General features: G+C 40.3%; 1 protein-coding gene across 1 annotated transcript in view; it reads left to right on the top strand.

The window, feature by feature from the left end:
- Positions 1-22332, top strand: part of stard8 (StAR related lipid transfer domain containing 8) — a 97556-nt gene that overhangs the window by 35835 nt on the left and 39389 nt on the right. The window contains exons 2-3 of the mRNA XM_072270761.1: positions 8094-8165; positions 11114-11195. Of these exons, the coding sequence (XP_072126862.1) occupies positions 8094-8165; positions 11114-11195 (154 nt within the window). The remainder of the gene's footprint in view (positions 1-8093; positions 8166-11113; positions 11196-22332) is intronic.

The raw sequence follows: 22332 nt of genomic DNA, 5'->3' as shown, positions 1-22332 counted from the left end.
GGACAATCAGGAAGATCTTGGAGGTCATATCAATAGGACATTCAAAGCTGCTGCACAGGTTGACTGTGTTGTTAAGAAGGTGTATGGTGTGATGGCCTTCATCAACCATGGGATTGAGTTCAAGAGCCGTGAGATAATGTTAAAGCTATATAAGACTTTAGTTAGACCCCATCTGGAGTACTGTGTTCAGTTCTGGTCACCTCACTACAGGAAGGATGTGGATACTATGGAGAGAGTGCAGAGGGGATTTACAAGGATGTTGCCTGGATTGGGGAGCATGCTTTATGAGAATAGGTTGAGTGAACTTTGCCTTTTCATCCTGGAGCGACAGAGGGTGAGAGATGATCTGACAGAGGTGTATAAGATGATGAGAGGCATTGATCGTGTGGATAGCCAGAGGCTTTTTCCCAGGGCTGTAATGGCTAACACGAGGGGGCATAGTTTTAAGGTGCTTGGAAGTAGGTATAAGGGGGATGTCAGAGGTAAGTTTTTCACACAGAGTGGTGGGTGCGTGGAATGTACTGCAGCAAGGGTGGTAGAGTTGGATACAATAAGGCCTTTTCAGAGACTCTTAGAAAGGGTACATGGAGCTTAGAAAAATAGAGGGCTACGCAGCAGGGAAATTCCAGGCAACTTGTCGGGTAGGTTACATAGTTGGCACAACATTGTGGGCCGAAGGGACTGTAACATGCTGTAGATTTCTTTGTTCTACGTTTTCTTGTAGTTTTTTTGTCAAGCAAGTGCTGATATATTTTGAGGTATAAACTCCTCTTGGGCTTCCAGCCAGGCACAGGTATCAATTTTAATCAACGTTTCGATGACAAATTCTGCCATGCCTGATGAAGATGGCAGAATTCGTCATTGAAATGTCACTTAAAATCAATACCTCTACCTGGCTGGAAGCCTGAGAAGAGTTTATTTCTCATGTATGCTGGGAAAGTACTAGATCCATTTTCATGTTTTGAGGTGTTTTACAATTTTCCCAAATTTCTCTGTATTCACAGCAACTATTGGGGTCTGATTTAGGGGGCTGTTCTTTGTAAAAACTCTGTGGGTCCACTTATGCTATTAATGTGCAAAATGAGTTCATAATCTGAGTTTTGTTCACGGCCTCTTTCTCAGCTCTTATCCCGGCTACCAACATTTAGCACAGTGAAAGCTTGTGAGAGATTGCTGTCTCTCTCCTTCTGGCTCTGGTCTTTGTCTCACTGGGGGATAAAGCTTATCAACATTTTGAGATTGAAAGGACTCTCTTAGTTTTATGTCCCCCATGAATTCAGTAGACATCTTTTACCAGCCTTGCTATGATGCTGGGACCTCTTATCACCTATTGATCTGTCTTCCAACAGAAGAGAATAGTCAATTCTAAAGCTAAGTAGGTATTGAGAGAAAAATAACATGAGTGGAAGGAGAAGAAGTATTAAAACTAAAATAGACATGAGAAAAGAATATTGATGACAAGTATTGATGTTGTGGTTATTATTTGTCTATTGTCGAGAACTTCGAGTTGTATGTATTTGTCTGTTATCTAATACTCGTGCAAAGCACTCTTGCTACTTATAGAGCTGCAGTGTTTTCTTTTTAAGAATTTTGGGAATGTATCCAGTTGGAAATTTTTTTGCCCTAATTCTGGCTACCTTACATCAAGTAGTTTTCATGATGAGTTGTATGATAGCAAAGCGATTAGAAAAGACTAATCTGAGGAATACAGACATAGGCGCCTTCCCAAGTACAATACTCAATCCCAGTGGCCTGCTGTTGTGGAAAGCTGGGATTTTTACAGACCACATATGTAGCTAACAATTTTGTGGTGTCCTCGACTGCCTCTAACAACTCTTGATAAGGGTTTGCATCCTTTTAAAATCTTACATAAACATCTGGAGCTTCCTTTCCCATGACATCTGTTTCTTGAATGTGTGACTTGAACTGAGGGAGGCAGGAAAATGGTTTCAGCTCCTATTTTTATAACAGTAAATGAAATATCTTAAATATAGGCGGCCATTGTTCACCAGTAACCAATTACTGCAGGCCTGTTCCTGCTCAGGTTCATTGTTTCGTTGTTTGTTTGCTCTCTTGCCTTTCTCTCTCAAGGATGATTATACTTGCTGTAATGGGAAGGTCACCGGATGTCGGCTTCCCTTTGTACCTGAGTCATTCTTTAGATTTGAGGCTGGACAATGAAGACTAGATTTTCTCGCTTAAACCATATTTTCTAATCCTTTTTGTATTACTTAATTTTATTATTAATATATCACTGACGGGAAAAAATGATGCTGGGATATCAACAGACATCAGAATGGAGAAATCAGGTTTATTATCACTGGCATGTTGTGAAATCTGTTGTTTTGCAGCAGCAGTGCAGTGAAATACATTAAAAATAATCTGTTACAATAAGAAACATGAAATAAATACGTAATGCACAAAGGGAACAGAAGTGAGGGAATGTTCATGGTCTGTTCAGAAATCTGATTTCGGATTTGTAGGAGCTGTTCCTACAATGTTAAATGTGTGCCGTCGGGCTCCCTAATGGTAGCAGTGAGAAGAGGGCATCTTGGCAAGTGAGGAACTTTGATAATAGATTCCGCCTTTTTTGAGACATCATGTTTTGAAGATGTCATTGACGCACATCAATAGGGCAGCAAAGCTGAGCCCCAGTAAGCCTCTGATGCAACATCCATCCACTTTACAACAATGAATATGAGCAGTTTCCAAGTCTATGTAGCTGAGAACTGCTTCTGCAGGCACACTTGTTATTTGAGCTGTGAATACTAGTGATAGTTTGAGTTTGTGGGTTTAAATAATGAAGTTCTAGTTTCCAGAGAGTATAAAGTCAAACCATATTCCATTCCATTATTATTCCTTTCTTATTTGAAGAAATCCAGAGCAATTACAGCAGGCGTCAGCACTAACAACCAATCCACAATGCAGAAAGGTCAAATGTCTAAGTTACCAAGGGGCTCAGTTTCGGAATAGTCTTTTGGTTGCAGTGGTACACAGTTTTGCCAAGGTTCAGAGAGCAACAGAGGCCTCCAAGATGACAATTCAAGTGTGGTCGCCATGGTTTTTGGACAGCTTAATTTATAGGTTTAAAAATTATTTTGTAACCAAGCAGAATTGCATTCTACATCAATATTCTAAGTCATTGTACTTTTAATGCTATCCACTGGGCTATTCACAGTTTACTCAGTTGAGCAAGCTGTTTGTTGTCACATGGTAATAAAGGAAACTGCATAAACACTGCCTTCAAACCTCAGTATCAGATTTATTATCACTGTCTTCTATGACAATAGTCCCCAACCACTGAGCCACGGACTGGTACCGGGCCACAAAGCATGTGCTACCGGGCCATGAGGAAACGATACAAGTCAGCTGCACCTTTTCCTCATTCCCTGTCATGCACTGTTGAACTGGAACATAGGGTTGCCAACTGTCCTGTATTTGCTGGGACATCCCGTATATTGGGCTAATGGTTTGTCCCGTATTTCCCCCGCTAAGGAGCCTTCCTATGAAACCTTTTGTGCTGAAATGGCGTGAAGCAAAGAAGCAATTACCATTAATTTATATGGGAAAAATTTTTGAGCCTTCCCAGACCCAGAAAATAACCTAACAAATCATACCAAATAACACATAAAACTGAAAATAAATAACTGTAAACATATAGTAAAAGCAGGAATGATATGATAAACACACAGCCTATATAAAGTAGAAATAATGTATGTACAGTATAGTCGGGAAGATGAAGGCAAAACCGATTTGTGGTTGAAAAATTCGGCACATACGCGCATGCGCACACAGGTGCCCGCGCAAGGCTTCATGGTCATGGTAGCCTTTCCTGGGGTAAAGTGTCCTGGGATTTGACTGCTACTTTTGCCCCTTATTTGGGAGTGAGAAAGTTGGCAACCCTAACTGTAAAAGACATGTTGAGGTGAGTTTAACCCTATTTGAACACCCCCTCCCCCCCCAGTCGGCCGGTCCGCAAGAATATTGTCAATATCAAACCGGTCCGCGGTGCAAAGAAGGTTGGGAACCCCTGTTCCATGACATGAAATTTGTTCTTTTGTGGCAGCAGTACAGTGCAAAGATATAAAATTACTATAAATTACAAAATAAATAGTGCAAAAAAAAAAGGAATAATGAAATGGTGTTCATGGGTTCACGAACCATTCTGAAATCTGGTAGCGGAAGGGAAGAAGCTGTTCCTGCATCACTAGTGTAGGATTGGGGCTCCTGTACCTCTTCCCCAAATGTAGTCATGAGAAGAAGGCAGGCCCTGGATGGTGAGGATCCCTGATGATGGATGCTGCTGCTGCTGCCTTGAGGCACCATCCCTTGAAGATGGCTTTGGTGGAAAGGATTGTGTCCATGAAGGAGCTGGCTGCGTCTGCAGCCCTGTACAGCCTCTTGTGGTCCTATGGATTGGGAATGCTCCATATTATACAGTACTGTGATACAACCAGTTAGAATGCGTTCTACCGTGCACAGATGGAAGTTTGCAAGAGTCTTTGGCAATGTGCCAAATCCCCTCAAACTGCTAATGAAGTAGAACTGCTGGTGTATCTCGTTTATTATCCCTTTCTGTAAGAATCTTAATTAAACTACTGGTTGTAATGCTGAAGGATTGCTTCTGGTGCCTGGATCGCCATGAGCAATCTCTTCATTACTCTTCTGTGAAAGTCCCTTCGGTGGCTGTATTCTTCAGTTTTCCAAAAGACCTAATTGTGGGAAACTTCACGGTGAAAGATGCCCCAGTTCTGCCACTCAGTGTACGAGCAGCAAAGTAAAGAGATGATGGACCATTTGTAACAGCTTAGAAAAGTCATCCACTAATTTGTGACCAGAATTGAAGGCTGAAGATTTGGGAATTAGTCCTGAACTGACTCCAAGATTTTTGATTCACATTGAAATAAAGTGTATATTTGTTTCAGAGACTGCACAAAAAAATAGATACTGTTAAAGTTAGCAGAGACAAGATGAGCCAAAATGTAGTGGGGGCTTTGATACTGTCAACCCTCTTATTGTGCCTCTTAAGCTGGTGCAGTGATGGTGAATATACACATTACATATTTTTATTGCTAATGTGAAGCAAGAGGTACATTTCCTTTTGCATTTGTAGAGGCCTCATCCCTGGGCAGTTATTGGAAATTGTAACCTTTTACATCGTTAATTGCCTGGCAACGGTTGAGTGTACTTGTGCACTGAGAAGGGGAAAGGAATTGGATAAATGACTGCTTTCTTAGCTGGATGAGGTAAGCTGTTAGTTTTTCCAAATTCCACATGCAGTACTGTGAATCTCCTTTCCACTGAATCCTTGCCAAGAGAAACCGAGGTTTCCATTAATGAAATGCCATCCAGTTGATGCCATTTATTTATATGAGCTGTGTCCTCAGTAGTATGAATGCTTAACTAGTGTGAAAATATTCTATTTTGAGCTCTCTCAATTCTGTGTATCTGGTTACCTGTCTCTTTGGAAATGTCCTGCGGTTGGAAGACATTACAGGATGACTTCCTTACTCCTCCATCTAGTGAGTCATACAGCACTGAAAGAGGCCGTTCGGCCCATCCTGTCCATGCCAACCATCATCCCATCTGATACGGCAGTGTAATTCAGTTGGTTACAGAGCAGAAATGTTATTGGTAATATTATTAGTGCGGAGTGTGGCATGGGAAACATTTACTAGAATTGTATTAGTTAGATGAATTGGATATAAAAATAGTCCCAGTGTTAAGTACCTTGCACAAATAGTGATCATATTAATGATTTTAGTAAGACAATAAGACATTGGCGCAGAGTTAGGCTATTCGTCTCATCGAGTCTGCTCTGCTATTCCATCATGGTTGATTTACTCTCCCCCTCAACCCCATTTTCCTGCTTTCTCGCTGTAACCCTTAAACGCCATGACTAATCAAGAACCTATCAACCGCTGCTGTAAGTATACTTAGTGTCTTGGCCTCCACAGCCGTCCATGGCAATGAATTCCACAGATTCGCCACTCTCTGCTTAAAGAAATTCCTCACTATCATGTTCTCAATGGACGTCCCTTTAATCTGAGGCTGTGCCCTCTGGTCCGAGACTCGTCTACTACAGGAAACAGCCTCTCCAACTCCACTCTATCTAGGCCTTTCAATACAAGAGTGTTTGGTAAGATGTCTTGCCAGAACAACTTGGTTTTAATACTGCAGGACGAGATTGTGACCTCTGAGATAAATCCATTACTTCTCTTTGATCAGTCCTTCAGAATGGTGGCAGACTCTTAAAGACAAGAGGTTAGTATTGCTCCTGTGCTCCTTTATTTATTCTGTCATCTCTGAATCTGCTAATATGTGTCTGCAATTTTTAAAAAACTGCATCTTCTTTTCTCTACCTCTTCATTATTTCTTTAATCTTTTTTAAAAGTTGCCAGAGCCCTTCCTAATACTGTGTTGTGATTCTGGGTAATGGATTTCATTGTGGCAAGACCCTAATCCCGCTGTCTGTCTAAATTTATTAGTGTGACGTCACACTTCTTGCCGTCTGTAGTTTTCATTGTGCAGTGATCTCCTTGCTGAAGAAAAAATCCCATTCCCTGTTCCATGCAAATTAGGGGAAGTGAACATTGTGGTTGTCCTTCAATGGTCACACATTCTGAGACAGTACTTGAGATTATGCTCGAGATGCACTAATGTCTTGGAATTGCATCAGTCACCTCCAGATAGGAGAAGCTTAGAAAGTATTAAAAAAATCCAAAAAAGAACCTTTAATCGCCTAGCTGTTGGTTTTTGTGGTAAATCATTGGATAGCTTGTGGTAACTCCACCTGAGCTGTTTAAAACTCTACTGTGCATTCTGTACGTTCAGGTGGTTGTACCACTATTTACGTGACATTGTGCAGACACAAGTATCTCCAATTATATTTTGTGCATGACAAGTAAACATCAGTTGGTCAAATCATCTCTGATGTTCACAATACTGACACCCAGACCAACCTATACACATTCCTCAGAGTGGTCTGGTGTCATAGTTTTCAACATTGACACTAGACAGGAAGAGTCCAATTCCTGTGTAGTAAAATTGTTTGTGTTGGGAACAATTGAAGAGTTGATGGGGAATTTGCAACCAGTGTACAATCTGACACAGTAGCAAATGAAGGTGACAAGAGAAATCGAGAGGTTTTGGCTTTAAGACATTATAAGGTTCCATGAGACAGGCATTAGACAGGAAAAGTGTTCTAAATTGCTCAAGTCCTGAGAAAGGAGTGAAAATATTGTGTGTTTTTAAGGGCATGAGGAAGAATAGTAACAGTGCCTCTTTCACTTCAGACGGTTGAGGAAGTTTGGTATGGGCCCCCAAATCCTGAGAACTTTCTACAGGGGCACAATTGAGAGCATCCTGACTGGCTGCATCACTGCCTGGTATGGGAACTCCCTTAATCACAGGACTCCGCAGAGAGTGGTGCGGACAGCCCAGCGCATCTGTAGTTGTGAATTTCCCATGATTCAGGACATTTACAAGGACAGATGTGTAAAAAGGGCTTGTAGGATCATTGGGAACCCAAGCCATCCCAACCACAATCTATTCCGGCTGCTACCATCTGGGAAATGGTACCGCAGCATAAAAACCAGGACCAACAGGCTCCGGGACAGCTTCTTCCACCAGGCCATCAGGCTGATAAACTCACGCAGATTTGAGTGTACTCTATATTACATTGACTGTTCTATTTATTATAAATTATTATAAATTACTATGATTACACATTGCACATTTAGATGGAGATGTAAAGATTTTTGCTCCTCATGTATGTGAAGGATGTAAGAAATAAAGGCAATTCAATTCACTGAGGAATGCAGAACCACAGAGTAAATGAAAGAGAAGCCAAGTATAGGGGAAGAGGAGTGTGAATAAAGGACAGTTGGGGTATTCTGATGAAAATAGACAAAGAGGGGTGGGAGAACTTGTGTGGAGCTAAGGATGAGCTAAGCCAATTGATTTGATCTGCACAGTAGACTCCCTGCATTTCTCTGTAAATGAAAAACTTTGCTTATTTTGCTCTTCAATTGTGACACTGTAAAGTGAAAAATGGTGTTCCAAGAATTAATTTACTGAACTCTTTATTACAGAGCAGGAAGCGAAGGATGCGTGTGATTGGCTGCGGGCAGCAGGATTTCCTCAGTATGCACAGCTCTATGAAGGTGGGGGTGCTCTTGATTCCTTATTGTTTGATTTGGTTTCTGAATGGGAGAGGACCAATGGGAAACTGTGGTCCTGAGACGGAGAGAAATTTGTTTTAATTTACCATATATAAACTTACTTGAGGACAATGGTGCACCTGTTATCCCAGGATGTTTGATATTGTTCCCCCAATAACAGTCTGTGTGTATCTTTCCTTTCCTTTCTGTTGCCCTTGGCTTATTTGTCCCAGAGAATATTACTGAAATGTAGCATAACAGTTCCAGGCCACAAGGATGGTAACAGTCCCAGGCAGCCCTCCACTACCTTCCCATGGGCAATTAGAGGTGGGCATGAATAACGACCTTGCCAGCAAAGCCCAAGTCCATTGAGCGAATGAGTTCATGAAGCTACCAGTTAATTAAGGAAGATTATTCTGCCCATACAAATCCTAACTCAGAATTTCCATCTCATTGCCTCCTCATTTTGTCAGCCAGTTGATTCATGTATGATTCGAAAATTCAGCTGGGAAATGCGCAGAAGTCCCAGACAGATGAAAAAGTTTTGTCGTTCTTATGTTGAAATTGGAGGGCTGTTTGGGGATTTTTTTTTGTGGTGGTCTTGATGCTTGCGAAAGACCAGTGGTGAATCTGAGTTCAGACTTCTCACAGACAGCTTAAATCCTTCAAGAAGTTGGGAAAGATTTACTTCCCCCAAATCAATTTTAATGTTATTAATAGACAGTTATTGCACAGAACACTTGTTCTTGATAATTTATTCAATAACTTAAAATTGAATGTGGTTTAGACTACCACTTGCCTTTTTGGTTTGCCAGTCTTCTCAAATGTTGGCACTTAGTTGACTTTTTGCAACCTATTGTATCTCCCCAGTATCCATTACAACATGAAAACTTGATCGATGTTATGGGCATATCCTGAACACTAAACACTTTGCATTGAATTCTGCAACCACCTTTAGTCAATGTTGTATTTTCTAAAGGTTATTCTGCTACCCGGAGTGCAGATCTACATACATGCTCGTCTTCCAGCACCTGGACAAGGCCTCCTGGACCATGCCTCCAAGAGGTCAGCAGCTACTGTTAGTAAATCTTGCAGTCCACATTGCCTTAGGGAGAGTTACCTCATTTGCAGCCAGGGTTCACCTGCCCTTAAAAAGATAAAGGCAGAAGTGAAGGGAAGCTGGTGCCAAACTAGACTGGTAGATTAATTAGAAGAGTCTTCCTGCTTCATCTGCTACATTAAGATTCCAGCACTAATATATTGTGACATAAAGTTCTGTGAAAGGCACAGTGTGCCTTCTCCATTTTTTTCAGATCTTATAAATCAGAGCTAAATAAATTCACAAATGGTTAACTGCTACACTACTTTTGCTTTGAATATTTATTAGCTATTATAACGGAGCTTCCTGTTTTAAAATTCTATTCAAACTTTTCTGTGAGGACTTTATATATTTAATTAAAGCAAACATTTGAAGTGCAATAAAGGCTTGACAGTAACTTTAAGTGACCCTGGGAGGGTCAGCAGGGAACAATTACTGGAAGTAAAGCATGCTGGGAAATGATCTTGAGCAAATCTCCTCTCTGTTAATCAACCTTCACCCTCCGGCTAACAGCTTGCCCCTCAATGAAAGCACATGTTGTTGCTCCCTTTGGGAAAATTACTTTCATCCCTGAAAAAAATCCCAGTTATTGCTGCCTGACTTTGCTGTGTGGGACTTGTTAAATCTCTGTTGAGCTGGGTTGGGGGTGGGGGGGGGTGGAGGGAACTGAAAGCTCAGAAATCACGTTGTGCTTATATTGGCCTTTTGGTTTTCCTCAGACGTTGTTAGTCACTGTTGGACTAAGCAACCTCCATTGTCTCGAGTTCTGCTCTGACATGGCTGCTCAGTGTTCATGTTGCTCCCTCACTTCATCAGCGCATGCTGAGACACCAAGTGCACTAGACAGTCTCTTTAATCTGCATTGCACTAAACAAGACTGGTCCTGTTTAAATGATTTCTGTGACAATTCCTTTACTTATTGCATTTACTACTCTTTAGATTTTTGATGACAGTTGTGTAACTAACTGATCCCATGAGAATCCAGCTTAAGCACCTTAAGAATAGTACAGTTCTCTCTCTATATAATTGACTCAACACATGGTAGGGGAGAGTGGAGCTTTCCATGCACTTTCTTCCAATTGTGTACTGTGCTAACATTCACTGGAGTTCTTTCCCTGACTTAGAAACATAGAAAACACTCAGCACAATACAGGCCCTTCTGCCCACAAACTGTGCTGAACATGTCCTTCCCTTAGAAATTACCTAGGGTTACCCATAGCCCTCTATTTTTGTGAGCTCCATGTACCTGTCCAGGAGTCTTCCAAAAGACCCCATTGTATCCACCTCCACTACTGTCGCCGGCAGCCCACTCCACGCACCCACCACTCTGCGCAAAAAATTTACCTCTGACATCTCCTCTTTACCCACTTCCAAGCACCTTAAAACTGTGCCCTCATGTGCCAGCCATTCCAGCCCTGGGAAAAAGCATCTGACTTTGATCCTCATCTGATACAAATGCATCCAAGTATACTTTCTTTTTACAGATGAGAATATTTAAAACACTGATCATAATTGATGCATTTAGAAAAGTGTCATCTTTGTTGATGCTTTGATGTGAAAAATGGCCACTTCTTCATCTGTGAAGATTTGGAAATTGAACCTCAGTGTGTTTCAGCACCTGAAGAAGGAGAAAATGTTGGTAAAGTTGATGGGTCAGGCAAATTCTGAAGACTGCAGGGAAAAATAGTTGGGTCTTCCTTCAGGGAGTTACCTTCTGAAAGATTGTTGAAATCCTGATATGATTGAATAAATTTCAATCGTAGCTGGATCAGGCAAGTTTAGTTTTTTGCAACTAAGCGGAGGGAGCAAGTCAGGCACAAATTGATGAATGATTTTCCCCCTTATTTTTCAGACTCCCAGTTTCCCATTGACATCACAGCGGTCAAGAAGGATCACATTTTTCTTGACGAGGATTCTTTGAAATCAGTGTGCAGGTAACTATTGTGAACCTTTTTAATGGTGGCTACTCTTCTCACTTTTCTTCCTAAAGGTTTCTGGCTAGAAATTCCACAGAACAGTACCACGTTATTATTTTGTATGCCGTGATCTTTTATATGAAATTTTTTGCTGAATTTAATTGACAGCACTTTTAGGATTTGTAGGATTGTAGTCACACTCTTCACAAATGACATACTTAAGTACAGAACCTTCTGGTGCACAGTGCATGGTTGATGCCTCTGTTGTTGTCTTCTTGTAACAATGCAAGAATTGGAAGCAATTCAGAAGGTGCAGGATGGGTATATCCCAAAGAAGAAGTATTCCAAAGGCAGGATGACACAACCATTACTGACAAGAGAAGTCAGAGCCACCATAAAAGCCAAAGAGAAGGTATATGATTGAGCAGAAATTAGTGGGAAGTGGGAGGACTGTGAAGCTTTTAAAAACCAACAGAGGGCAACTAAAGAGGCATAAAGAAGGAAAAGATGGAATATGAAGGTAAGCTAGTCAATAATAAAGAGGATACCAAAAGTTTCTTCAGATACATAAAGTGTAAAAGAGAGATGAGAGTAGATATTGGACCACTGGAAAATGGTGCTGGAGGGGTAGTAATCTGTTGATGTTGTGTACTCGGATTTTCAGAAGGCCTTTGACAAGGTGCCACACGTGAGTCTGCATAACAAGCTATGAGACCATGAATAAAGTAGTAGCTGATTGGTAGAAGGCAAAGAGTGGGAATAAAGGGAGCCTTTTCTGGTTGGTTGCCAGTGTCTGGTGGTGTTCAGGGGTCTGTGTTGTAATTGATTCTTTTTATACTATATGTCAATGATTTGAACGACAGAATTGATGGCTTTGTGGCTAAGTTTGTGGATGATACAAAGACAGGTGGAGAGGCAGAAGGTGTTGAGGAAGCAGGGAAGCTATGAAAGGGCATAGTTTAGGAGAATAGGCAAAGAAGTGTCAGATGAAATACAGTGTCGGAAAGTGTATGGTCATGCACTTTGGTAGAAGATTATTTTGTAAATGGAGAGAAAATTCAAAAATCTGAGGGACAAAGGGACTTGAGAGTCCTTGTGCAGGATTCCCTGAAGGTTACTTTATAGGTTGAGTCTGGTGCGGAAGGTAAATGCAATGTCAGTATTCATTTTGAGTGGACTAGAATATAAAAGCAAATATGTAATATTGAGGCTTTATAAGGCATTAATGAGACCTCATTTAGAGTATTCTGAGCAGTTTTGAGCCCCTATCTAAGAAAGGATATGCTGACATTGGAGAAGGTTCAAAGTAGGTTCGGAAAATGACTCTGGGATTGAGAGGCTTATCATATGAGGAGCTTTTGATGGCTTTGGATCTGTACTCACTGGAATTCAGAAGAATGAGGGAGGATGTCATTGAAAGCTATGGAATGTTGAATGGCCTCGATAGAGTGGATGTGAAGAGGATGTTTCCTACGGTAGGATAGTCTGAAACCAGAGGAGACAGCCTCAGAAAAAAAAGGGCATCCATTTAGAATGGTGTTGAGGAAGAATTTCATTAGCCCTAGAGCAGTGAGTCTGTGGAATTCATTGCCACAGGTGGCTGTAGAGGCCAAGTCATTAGGTAGATCTAAGGCAGAGGTTGATGGGTTCTTGATTAGTCAGGGTATGGGAGGTTATGGGGAGAAGGCAGGAGATTTGTGCTGAGAGAAAAATAGATCAGCCATGATGAAATGGCAGAGTAGCTGTGATGGGCCAAGTGGCTTAATTCTGCCCCTATATCCTATGGCATTATGGTCTTCAATTAACAGTTGAAGTTTCAGGACGAGATCCTTCGAAAGTTCTCAGTCTGAAACTTCATCTGTTTGTTCATTTCCATAGAAGCTGCCTAACTTGCTGAGTTCCTCTAGCATTTTGCTTGTGTGTTGTTCTGGATTTCCAGCTTCTGCAGTATCTCTTCTGTTTGTGGTCAAGTCCATACATCATGAGTATTGCACCACTGCGCACATCTACACAGAGCGTTGTCACAGGAAAGCAACATCCATCATCAGGGACCTCCACCACCTAGACCATGCTCTCTTCTCACTGCTGCCAGAAGGAAGAAGGTGCTGGAACCTCAGAACTCACACCACCATATTCAGGAACAGTTACTGCCCCTCAACCATCAGGCTCTTGAACCAGAGGAGGTAACATTAGTAAACTTCACTCATCTCATCATTGAACTGTTTCCACAACCTGTGGACTCACTTTCAATTACTCTTCACCTCATGTTCTTGATATTTAGTCCCTGTTGATTGAATATTACTTTTTTCTTTTTCTTTCTGTACTTAGCTTGTCTTTTACACACTGGATGACTGTTCTGTTGGTGCGGTCTTTCATTGATCCTATTATGGTCATTATTCTATAATGGATTTATTGAGTATGCCTGCAAGAAAATGAATCTCAGGATTGTGTATGATGACATATATGAACTGAATTGACTTTATTTCTCACACCCTTCACATACATGAATAAAAATCTTTACATTACGTCTCTGTCTGAATGTGCAGTGTGCAAATTATAGTAATTTGTAATAAGTAGTCTGTGCAGGAAGATCTACAACAGAACAGTCAATATATCTTAGAAATACAACTCTATCAGCGTAAATTAATCAGTCTGATATCCTGGTGGAAGAAGCTGTTCCAGAGCCTGTTAGTCCTAGCTTTAATGCTGCGGTACAGTTTCCTGGATGGTAGCAGCTGGAACAGGTTGTGGTTGGGGTGACTCAGGTCCCCAGTGATCCTTTGGACCCTTTTTACTTTAATAATAAATGTACTTTGAACTTTGATTAGCTATTAGGACACTGTGATGCCCATCCTCATCAACCACTCAACACTCAAGGGAAAACCGGCCCCAACCTCACCAATTGTGAACCTAGGGAATCTTCTTCATCGAGAACTCCTACCATGCAGGGAGGTCATGCAACTAAAAGCTTCCATTTTGTGTGACTTTATAACAGGCGTGTAATTGTGTACAGAAAGCCTAGCATTCATAATTCTAATGATCATTGTATCCTGGCCTGAATCCAGCTTGAAACCACAGGGTAGCATTGCCTTAAGGTCAAAGAATTTCTAGGTCCTTAATTCACATTTGGTGAGGTTCCATGAAGGCAATTACATTGGGTCACTACTGGCTTATGGTGAGCTGGCTTGCTGAGATGGTGGAGTAGGGTATATTTGTATCATCTACATACAACAATGGATCAATTTTGTTCATCAACAATTGCATGTGTGGGTTAGGGTTAGTAAAGTGATTGGAATCAGTATCAGAACAAGTGTGATAGATAAACAGGCTGTCTAAGGGCACTGTTACCATGCCCTCTGCTGCAAATAGCTCCGGTATTTCCATACATATTGGGTAAAATTCCCTAGAATCTTTAATACCTGAAAATGGTAGAGTTCACCTGCATCATATTTTTCACATAGACTTTAAACTTTCTTCCTTGAAGGGTTTGTACAAATGAATTTTTAGCCATTGGTTGCCCTTGTGTCTTTGTCAACCTTATGCTCTTGTTTACTTGTTTAACATGGATGACCTAATGCCATTTCTCTGGTGTAGATTCTGATCAGTGCTGTGGAGGTACTGAAGTTACATGCCATGATGTATTGGTGGGTTAGATATTTTTTCTTCCTCTTCTGATGTATCTGGAGGAGGAAAAGAGGAAGAGATATTGGAACAGGTGGTTGAGGAGTGGAGTTTACATGTGACTTTCAACAAATGTGGTGAGTTTGAGGTGGTTTCATGTTAGAATTTGCTGACGGACAATGTGAGTGTCATGGGATCAGTTCAAAATATAATAAGGAATTTGCAACTGCAGCTGCTCCCATACTTCCTCATCTCTCTGCTGTGCCTGATCTCCTTCCTCAGTATCAGCAAAGCTTCCTTCTCTCAGGGAGCATGAAAGTTGAGGTTTGCTGGTGCCAAAGTTTGCCTTCTGCTTCAATGAGTTTCACAAGAAGTGGGAATGACCTTTTATTAGCCCAAACTATCACTCTGAATGAGTGCTCCAAGCAGTTAAGCTTCCAGGTGAGACTTTTAGTGGGACAATTCAACATAAGACTTAAGTAAGGACCCTTTTGGCATTGTTAGTAAGCACTTCAACAGAATGCAAGGGAAAGTCATAGATTATCAGATATACAGTGCCTATAAAAACTGTTCACCCTCCCTTGAAAGCTTTCATGCTTATTTGTTTTACAACATTGGATCACCATGGATTTAATTTGGGGTTTTTTTTTGACACTGATCAACTGAAAAATACTCTTTTACGTCAAAGTGAAAACAGATCTCTCCAAAGTGATCTAAATTAATTACAAATATAAAACACAAAATAATCGATTGCATAAGTATTCACCCCCTTCAAGTCAGTATTTAGTAGATGCACCTTTGCCAGCAATTACATAATTACAGTCTTGCATCTGTGTGATAGGTCTCTATCAACTTTGCACATCTGGTCATAGAAAGCTTTTCTTTACAAAAGGGTTTTCTTTACAAAACTGCTCAAACTCTGTCAGATTGCATGGGGATCGTAGGTGAATAACCCTTTTCAGGACCAGCCACAAATTCTCAATTAGATTGAGGTCTGGACTCTGACTTGACCACTCCAGAACGTTAACTTTTTTTTTTTTTTAAAGCCATTCCTGTGTTTCTTTGACTTAATGCTTGGGGTTGCTGTCTTGCTGGAAAACAAATTTTCTCCCAATTCGCAGTTCTCTTGCAGACTGCATCAGGTTTTCCTCCAGGATTTCCCTTTATTTTGCTGCACTCATTTTACCCTCTACCTTCACAACCCTTCCAGGGCCAGCTGCAGTAAAACATCCCTACAGCATGATGCAGTCACCACCATGCTTCACGGTAGGGATGGTGTGTTTTTGATATGCCAAACGTAACATTTAGTTTGATGGCCGAAAAGCTCAATTTTGGTTTCATCAGACCATTGAACCTTCTTCCAGTTGACTTCAGAGTCTCCCACATGCCTTCTGGCAAGCTCTAGTCGAGATTCCATGTGAGTTTTTTTTCCCACAGTGGCTTTCTCTTTGCCACTCTCCCATAAAGCTGCGACTGGTGAAGCACCCAGGCAACAGATGTTGTATGCGCAGTCTCTCCCATCTCAGCCCCTAAAGTTTGTAACTCCTCCAGTGTTATCATAGGAATCTTGGTGGCCTCCTTCACTAGTCCCCTTGCGTGGTCACTCAGTTTTTAAGGATGGCCTGCTTTAGGCAGATTTTCTGCTGTGCCATATTCTTTCCATTTCTTCATGATTGACTTAACTGTAGTCCAAGGGATATTTAGTGACTTGGAAATGTTCTTGTATCCATCTCCTGACTTGTACTTTTCAATAATCTTTTCGTGGAGTTGCTTGGAGTGTTCTTTTGTCCTCATGGTGTAGCTTTTGCCAGGATACTGACTCACCAGCAATTGGACCTTCCAGATACAGGTGTATTTTTACTGCAATCAATTGAAACACCTTGACTGCACACAGGTCTCCAAAAATAGATTGCCATTTGTCTAATTATATGACTTCTAAAACCAATTGGCTGCACCAGTGATGATTTGGTTTGTCATATTAAAAGGGATGAATACATATACAATCAATTATATGTGTTTTATGTTTGTAATTATTTGAAATCAGTTTGTAGAGATCTGTTTTCACTTTGACATGAAAAAGGCTTTTTCTGTTGGTCAGTGTCAAAAAAGCCAAATTAAATCCACTGTTATTCAATGTTGTAAAATAATAAAACATGAAAACTCCCAAAGAGTGCGGGGTGAAAACTTTATATAGGCACTGTAATTATCCAGGGGTATAATTGGGAGGTGTGACTAATGCATGCATAATAATATTGTGATCCTGTTCCTTACACTGAGTTGCCTTGTGTGGTATGTTTGCCCGCCTTGAACATTTTTTGTACTTCTGCTAAATTGGTTTGCTCATGGGTTGTTTTAGCTACATGCCAAATTGGTCTCTTCCCTTTATCTCACTTATTGCAGAAGGACTTTTACATATTCTTTGGAGAGCCTGAGGTGTCTGGGGCTTCTCTGCAAATGCAAATATTCTCAAGTATATTGTATATCCAAATTACATTTGCATATTCCTTGTATGAAACTAGTTCCACAAATTATTTCAAGTACTCCAGATACAAGGCGATTACTATCAGTAATTGTTATAGGAGAGCAGTTGTGCATTGGGACCAAGTTAGCAAGTGGTTACTAATGATGGGCACCAAATGATTTACTTTCCTGTTGTCAATGACATCTGCTGTGTGGTCGGTCTTTGGCAGGAGAAGGAAATTACTGCAGCACTACTATGGCGGGTAAATATTTTTCAAGTGTTCAATGCCAAATATTCATGTTCAGCTAGTGGGTCAGTACCCGGAGCTAATCCTGTGAACTTGTACTTAGCCAGTCAAGAGGGGTTTCTCTGCCTCCACATTAAAACATAATCGCATCGTGGGTTCTTGATTTTCCTTCATTCATAAGGCACTTGCTTGCTTCAAGCCAGAGTCTCAGACATCTGACTGAAGCAAGAATGTAATGGTGTTTGGAGTGATTTTAGTCAGAATTGGGGTGGGATAATGAATTTATTATTATTATTATTATTCATAAAGAGGTGAAACCAGTAAATTAGTTCTTTCAAAAATTTAATGAAATGAAAGTCAGACTGTCTCACTTGTGACCCCTGAACCTTTGTCTCTAAATTACTGCCTGATGTGCTGACTATATTCCAGCACGTACTGTAAACTCGCCAATGACGCCACTGTTGGCAGAATCTCAGGTGGTGACAAGGAGGTGCACAGGAATTAGATCCATCTGAGTGGTGCGGCAGTAACAACCTTGCACTCAAGGTCAGCAAGACCAAGGAATTTAGTGCAGACTTCAGGAAGGGGAATTTGGGTGAACCCACATCCATCTTCACTGAAGGGTCAGCAGTGGAAAAGGTGAGCAGCTTCAAGTCCCTGGGCATCAACATCTCAGAGGATCTGTCTGAAGACCCACACTCAATATTTTAGGAATGGCTTCTATCCCTCCACCATCTGGTTTTTGAACTGTCCTTGACACTGCCTCGCTCCTGTCAGACTATTTATTTATTTTTTAATAATAATAGAGTGGGATACATAATGCCTTACAAGACATCTTTAAATGTGAAATACTCTTTGAGAGTAAGACCATATATTTTGGGTATATACCTCAAGAATGGTTGAAAAGAGATAAATATTTAATGAATATATTGCTGGTGGCTGGTAAAAAGACACTTGCCAGGAAATGGTTATCACAGGAGAGCCCAACTCTAAATGTATGGGTGGAAATTACAGTGGACATTTACAAAATGGAGAAGATAACAGCATCTGTTAATCATAAGTTGGAATAATTTTATTCATACTGGAAAAAATGGTTTAACTACATAACACCTCATAGGCCTGATTTTATTCTCACAAGTCAATGAATACGTTGTAAAAAAATCACTCCCTACTCTGTATATAGTTTTCTTCTTTTCATTGTTCTTTCTTTCCTCTCCTTTCTATAAGTGTATACCTCAGATAAATATTATGTGGAGATTTGTGACAAATATGATTATATGATATATATGTACAGTATCTGAAATACATCTTATGGAAATGTTTGATGAAATTCAATAAAAAATAAATTACAAAAAAATAATAACTTTATTTATAGAACACTTTTCATACAGACGATGTTCAAAATACTTTGCAATGGGATAAAAATACAAACATGAAAATAAAAGACCAAAAGATGTTAGTTAAAAGCAAGGTTAAATAAATAGATTTTGAGGTGGTGTTTAAAAGCACCAGCCGAGTCTGCTCCTTTCTAGTTTTAGGTATTAAATTTAAGTTTAGGAGCGTAGTTCAAAAAAGCTGACCTGCCAATTATCTTTTGAAGGAGATTATTTAAATTTTAGAGATTGGTGCAAGAAGACCTGAGATTATAAAACAAAAATGTCTTGGTGATGGCCCAGACCATTAAATTTTTAAAAACAAGGGAGCTTGAAAATCACTTCGAAAAAGATACAGGAGGCCAACGCATAGCAGCTCGTGTGGGAGTGATATGTTCCTACATCCTCATTTTTTGTAACCTATTGCACTCTACTGCTGCCACAAAACAGCCAATTTTGTGATGTATGTCAGTGGTAATAAACTTGATACTGATTTGGATAGTGATTCTTCTTACTTCAGTTTCTCAGGATCTGCAGTTTTTCTTGTGTTGTCTTTGTGTAGCTGCTCTTTGTAGTGCTAAGATTTCAATATTTATATTGTAACAGGCATATGTGTCTGTGCATCTCATTGACCACGTCTCCAGTTTCAATAGGATAATTTGCAGTTTTTGTTGTTATGGTCTATTTCTATGTACTTCTGTATCAGGAGACTAGTTCAGTTTTTTAATCTTGATCTAAGCAAAGTCTACTTCTTCCTTTATGCTGTAGCTTTTTCACGAGGTACCTCTCCTCTGCAGTCAGCAAATAATTCACATCACTTATTTTGAAATCCCGTGTCTGTTAATTTGCAGTGATATTATATTCTGAGATTTATTTATGATTAATATTCCTGTATCATCTATTTACCAATAGGAGATGGTCTCAGGCAAGTGAAAATGGTCAAAAATCACAAGCACCTGTGCATGACACTTAAGGCCATATCTATTCCCCGATCATCATCTCTCAGCCTAGTCTGTGTGCTGTAAGTTAACTTTGACAGGCTTAGCAGGGCACTTCGTATGTTCTTTTGATCATGATGTGAGAATGTCTGTGCATTGATAAGCATCTCACTTCCATTAACTGGTTACTGGAGGCTGCTGCGCAGGAACACTTGTTTCAGATCTGTGCTGCAAAGAGCTGAATTACTTTTCAGTGCAATGAGGAGCTACCAAAAATGCCGAAGGACCCTGAGGCAGTTGTGTGTTTTCAGCTGATACTTCCCCATTGGAAAACTCACAAGTTGTGATCTTGGCAAAATTTAACCATGAGCCACATGAATATGAGGAAGATAGAGGGATTTGGACACCGTGTAGGTAGGAGGGATTTGTTTTGGTTTTTTTTGAGTTTTTAGCTGGTTTAGCACAACATCATGGGCTGAAGGGCCTGTTCCTGTGCTGTTTTGTTCTACGTTCTGTTTCAAATGGGTGAGACATTTTGTGTAGTATATACTCAAATTTCTGATACATCTTATTTATGCGGTGTTTCTAAAATTGTGTTGGGCACATGGCCAAGTGGTTAAGGCATTCGTCTAGTTACCTCAAGGTCGCTAGTTTGAGCCTCAGCTGTGGCAGCATGTTTGTGCCCTTGAGCAAGGCGCTTAACCACACATTGCTCTAGTGTCTGTGCGAGGAGCGGCGCCCCTCACAGACTTCCAATCTGCGTTTTGTGAGGCATGAAAATGCCCAACGCAGGCTTCTCATGGTCTGAGTCGACGTTCCCCTCCCTCCCCCCTCCCTTCTAAAATGTCAATCCACATGCTATTGTTTTTGGAGACACAATTCCACTCCAGGACTTCATAAGGGCTTCCTCAGTCAATCAGGTGCTGCCAGAAGTACCGAGTGAGTGAGACACGATCTATGGATTTCATCTTCATTTCTGATCGAGTGAGACACCATCTATGGATATCATCATCATTTCTAATCGAGGATGTGTTAGTCCCTATGCCCAGGGATTTGATGAGTGTTTATCAGAAAGTACCACTTTGTGTCAAAACCAATTTCTCTAGACTTCATAATCAGCTAACAGGCTTGTCAACCATTGTGGGCTCTTAAACCTTTGGGGACTCCACACGGTTCTCGAGTGCTGCATTGCTGGGCTTTGCTTTGCGCAAAAGGAAGTGCTGAAGAATGTGATCACCTTCTTCTTCCCCTCCCCCCTCATTGTCAAAAGTATGGCTGACAAGACAAACTAAAATGGCAGAAAATAAATATTCAATTATCCACTAAGTACGATTTTTGAGTAGGTTAGCTCATTAAAGTTGGTTATTTGAAAAATCAGGATGAGAAGTAATCTGCAGGAGGTCAAAGGGATAAGGATAGAGACTGGATGAGAAAGAGCAATGAGTAAAATTTATGTTCCTTTTCTGAGAGCACAGAGTATTAAGGGAAGTTAATGCTTGAATTTCTCTCTTTTCCTTAGGAAATAGGTCTTTCACTATGGATTATATTTTGAAAATAAATCCATCAAATTCATGCAATTCTCATGAAAGTGTACTCAGATGACTAGTGGGTGCTGATGACCAAAGGGTGATGTAGAGCAGGAAATTATGAATTTTGATCTTTGGTCTGTGCTGGGTTATCTTATCTTGGTTCAGATCATTTTTCTTTTGTAATCTATTTTTATTGAATTTCATCATCAAACATTTCCATAAGATGTATTTCAGATACTGTACATATATCATAATCATATTTGTCACAAATCTCCACATAATATTTATCTGAGGTGTACACTTATAGAAAGGAGAGGAAAGAAAGAACAATCGAAAGAAGAAAACTATGTACAGAGTAGGGAGTGATGTTTTTTTACAACATATTCATTAACTCGTGAGAATAAAATCAGGCCTATGAGGTGTTATGTAGTTAAACCATTTTTTCCAGTATGAATAAAATTGTTCCAACTTATGACTAACAGATGCTGTTATCTTCTCCATTTTGTAAATGTCCATTGTAATTTTCATCCATACATTTAAAGTTGGGCTCTCCTGTGATGATCATTTCCTGGTAAGGGTCTTTTTACCAGCCACCAGCAGTACCTTCATTAAATAATTATCTCTTTTCAACCATTCTTGAGGTATGTATCCAAAATATATGGTCTTACTCTCTAAGGGTATTTCACATTTAAAGATATCTTGTAGGGTATTATGTATCCCACTCCAATAGTCTTCGATAACGGGGCATTCCCAGAAAATATGATAAATGGTTTGCATTTTGATTTCCACAATTTCTCCAGCAAACAGGGGGGGTTACTATCATAATGGGATTTCTGAGAGGGTGTAATAAAATACCTTATCAAGTTTTTCCACCCGAACTCCCTCCATTTCTGTGAACTGGTACACTTCCATTGATACCTCCATATTATTGTCCAGTCTTCCTCAGATATTATTATTTCTCCTTCCTTCTCCCATTTTGTTTTAAT

Source organism: Mobula birostris, chromosome 10 (genome assembly GCF_030028105.1).
Source record: "Mobula birostris isolate sMobBir1 chromosome 10, sMobBir1.hap1, whole genome shotgun sequence".
In the NCBI taxonomy this organism is placed as follows: Eukaryota; Metazoa; Chordata; class Chondrichthyes; order Myliobatiformes; family Myliobatidae; genus Mobula; species Mobula birostris.
This window is presented reverse-complemented; position numbering and strand designations above follow the sequence as displayed.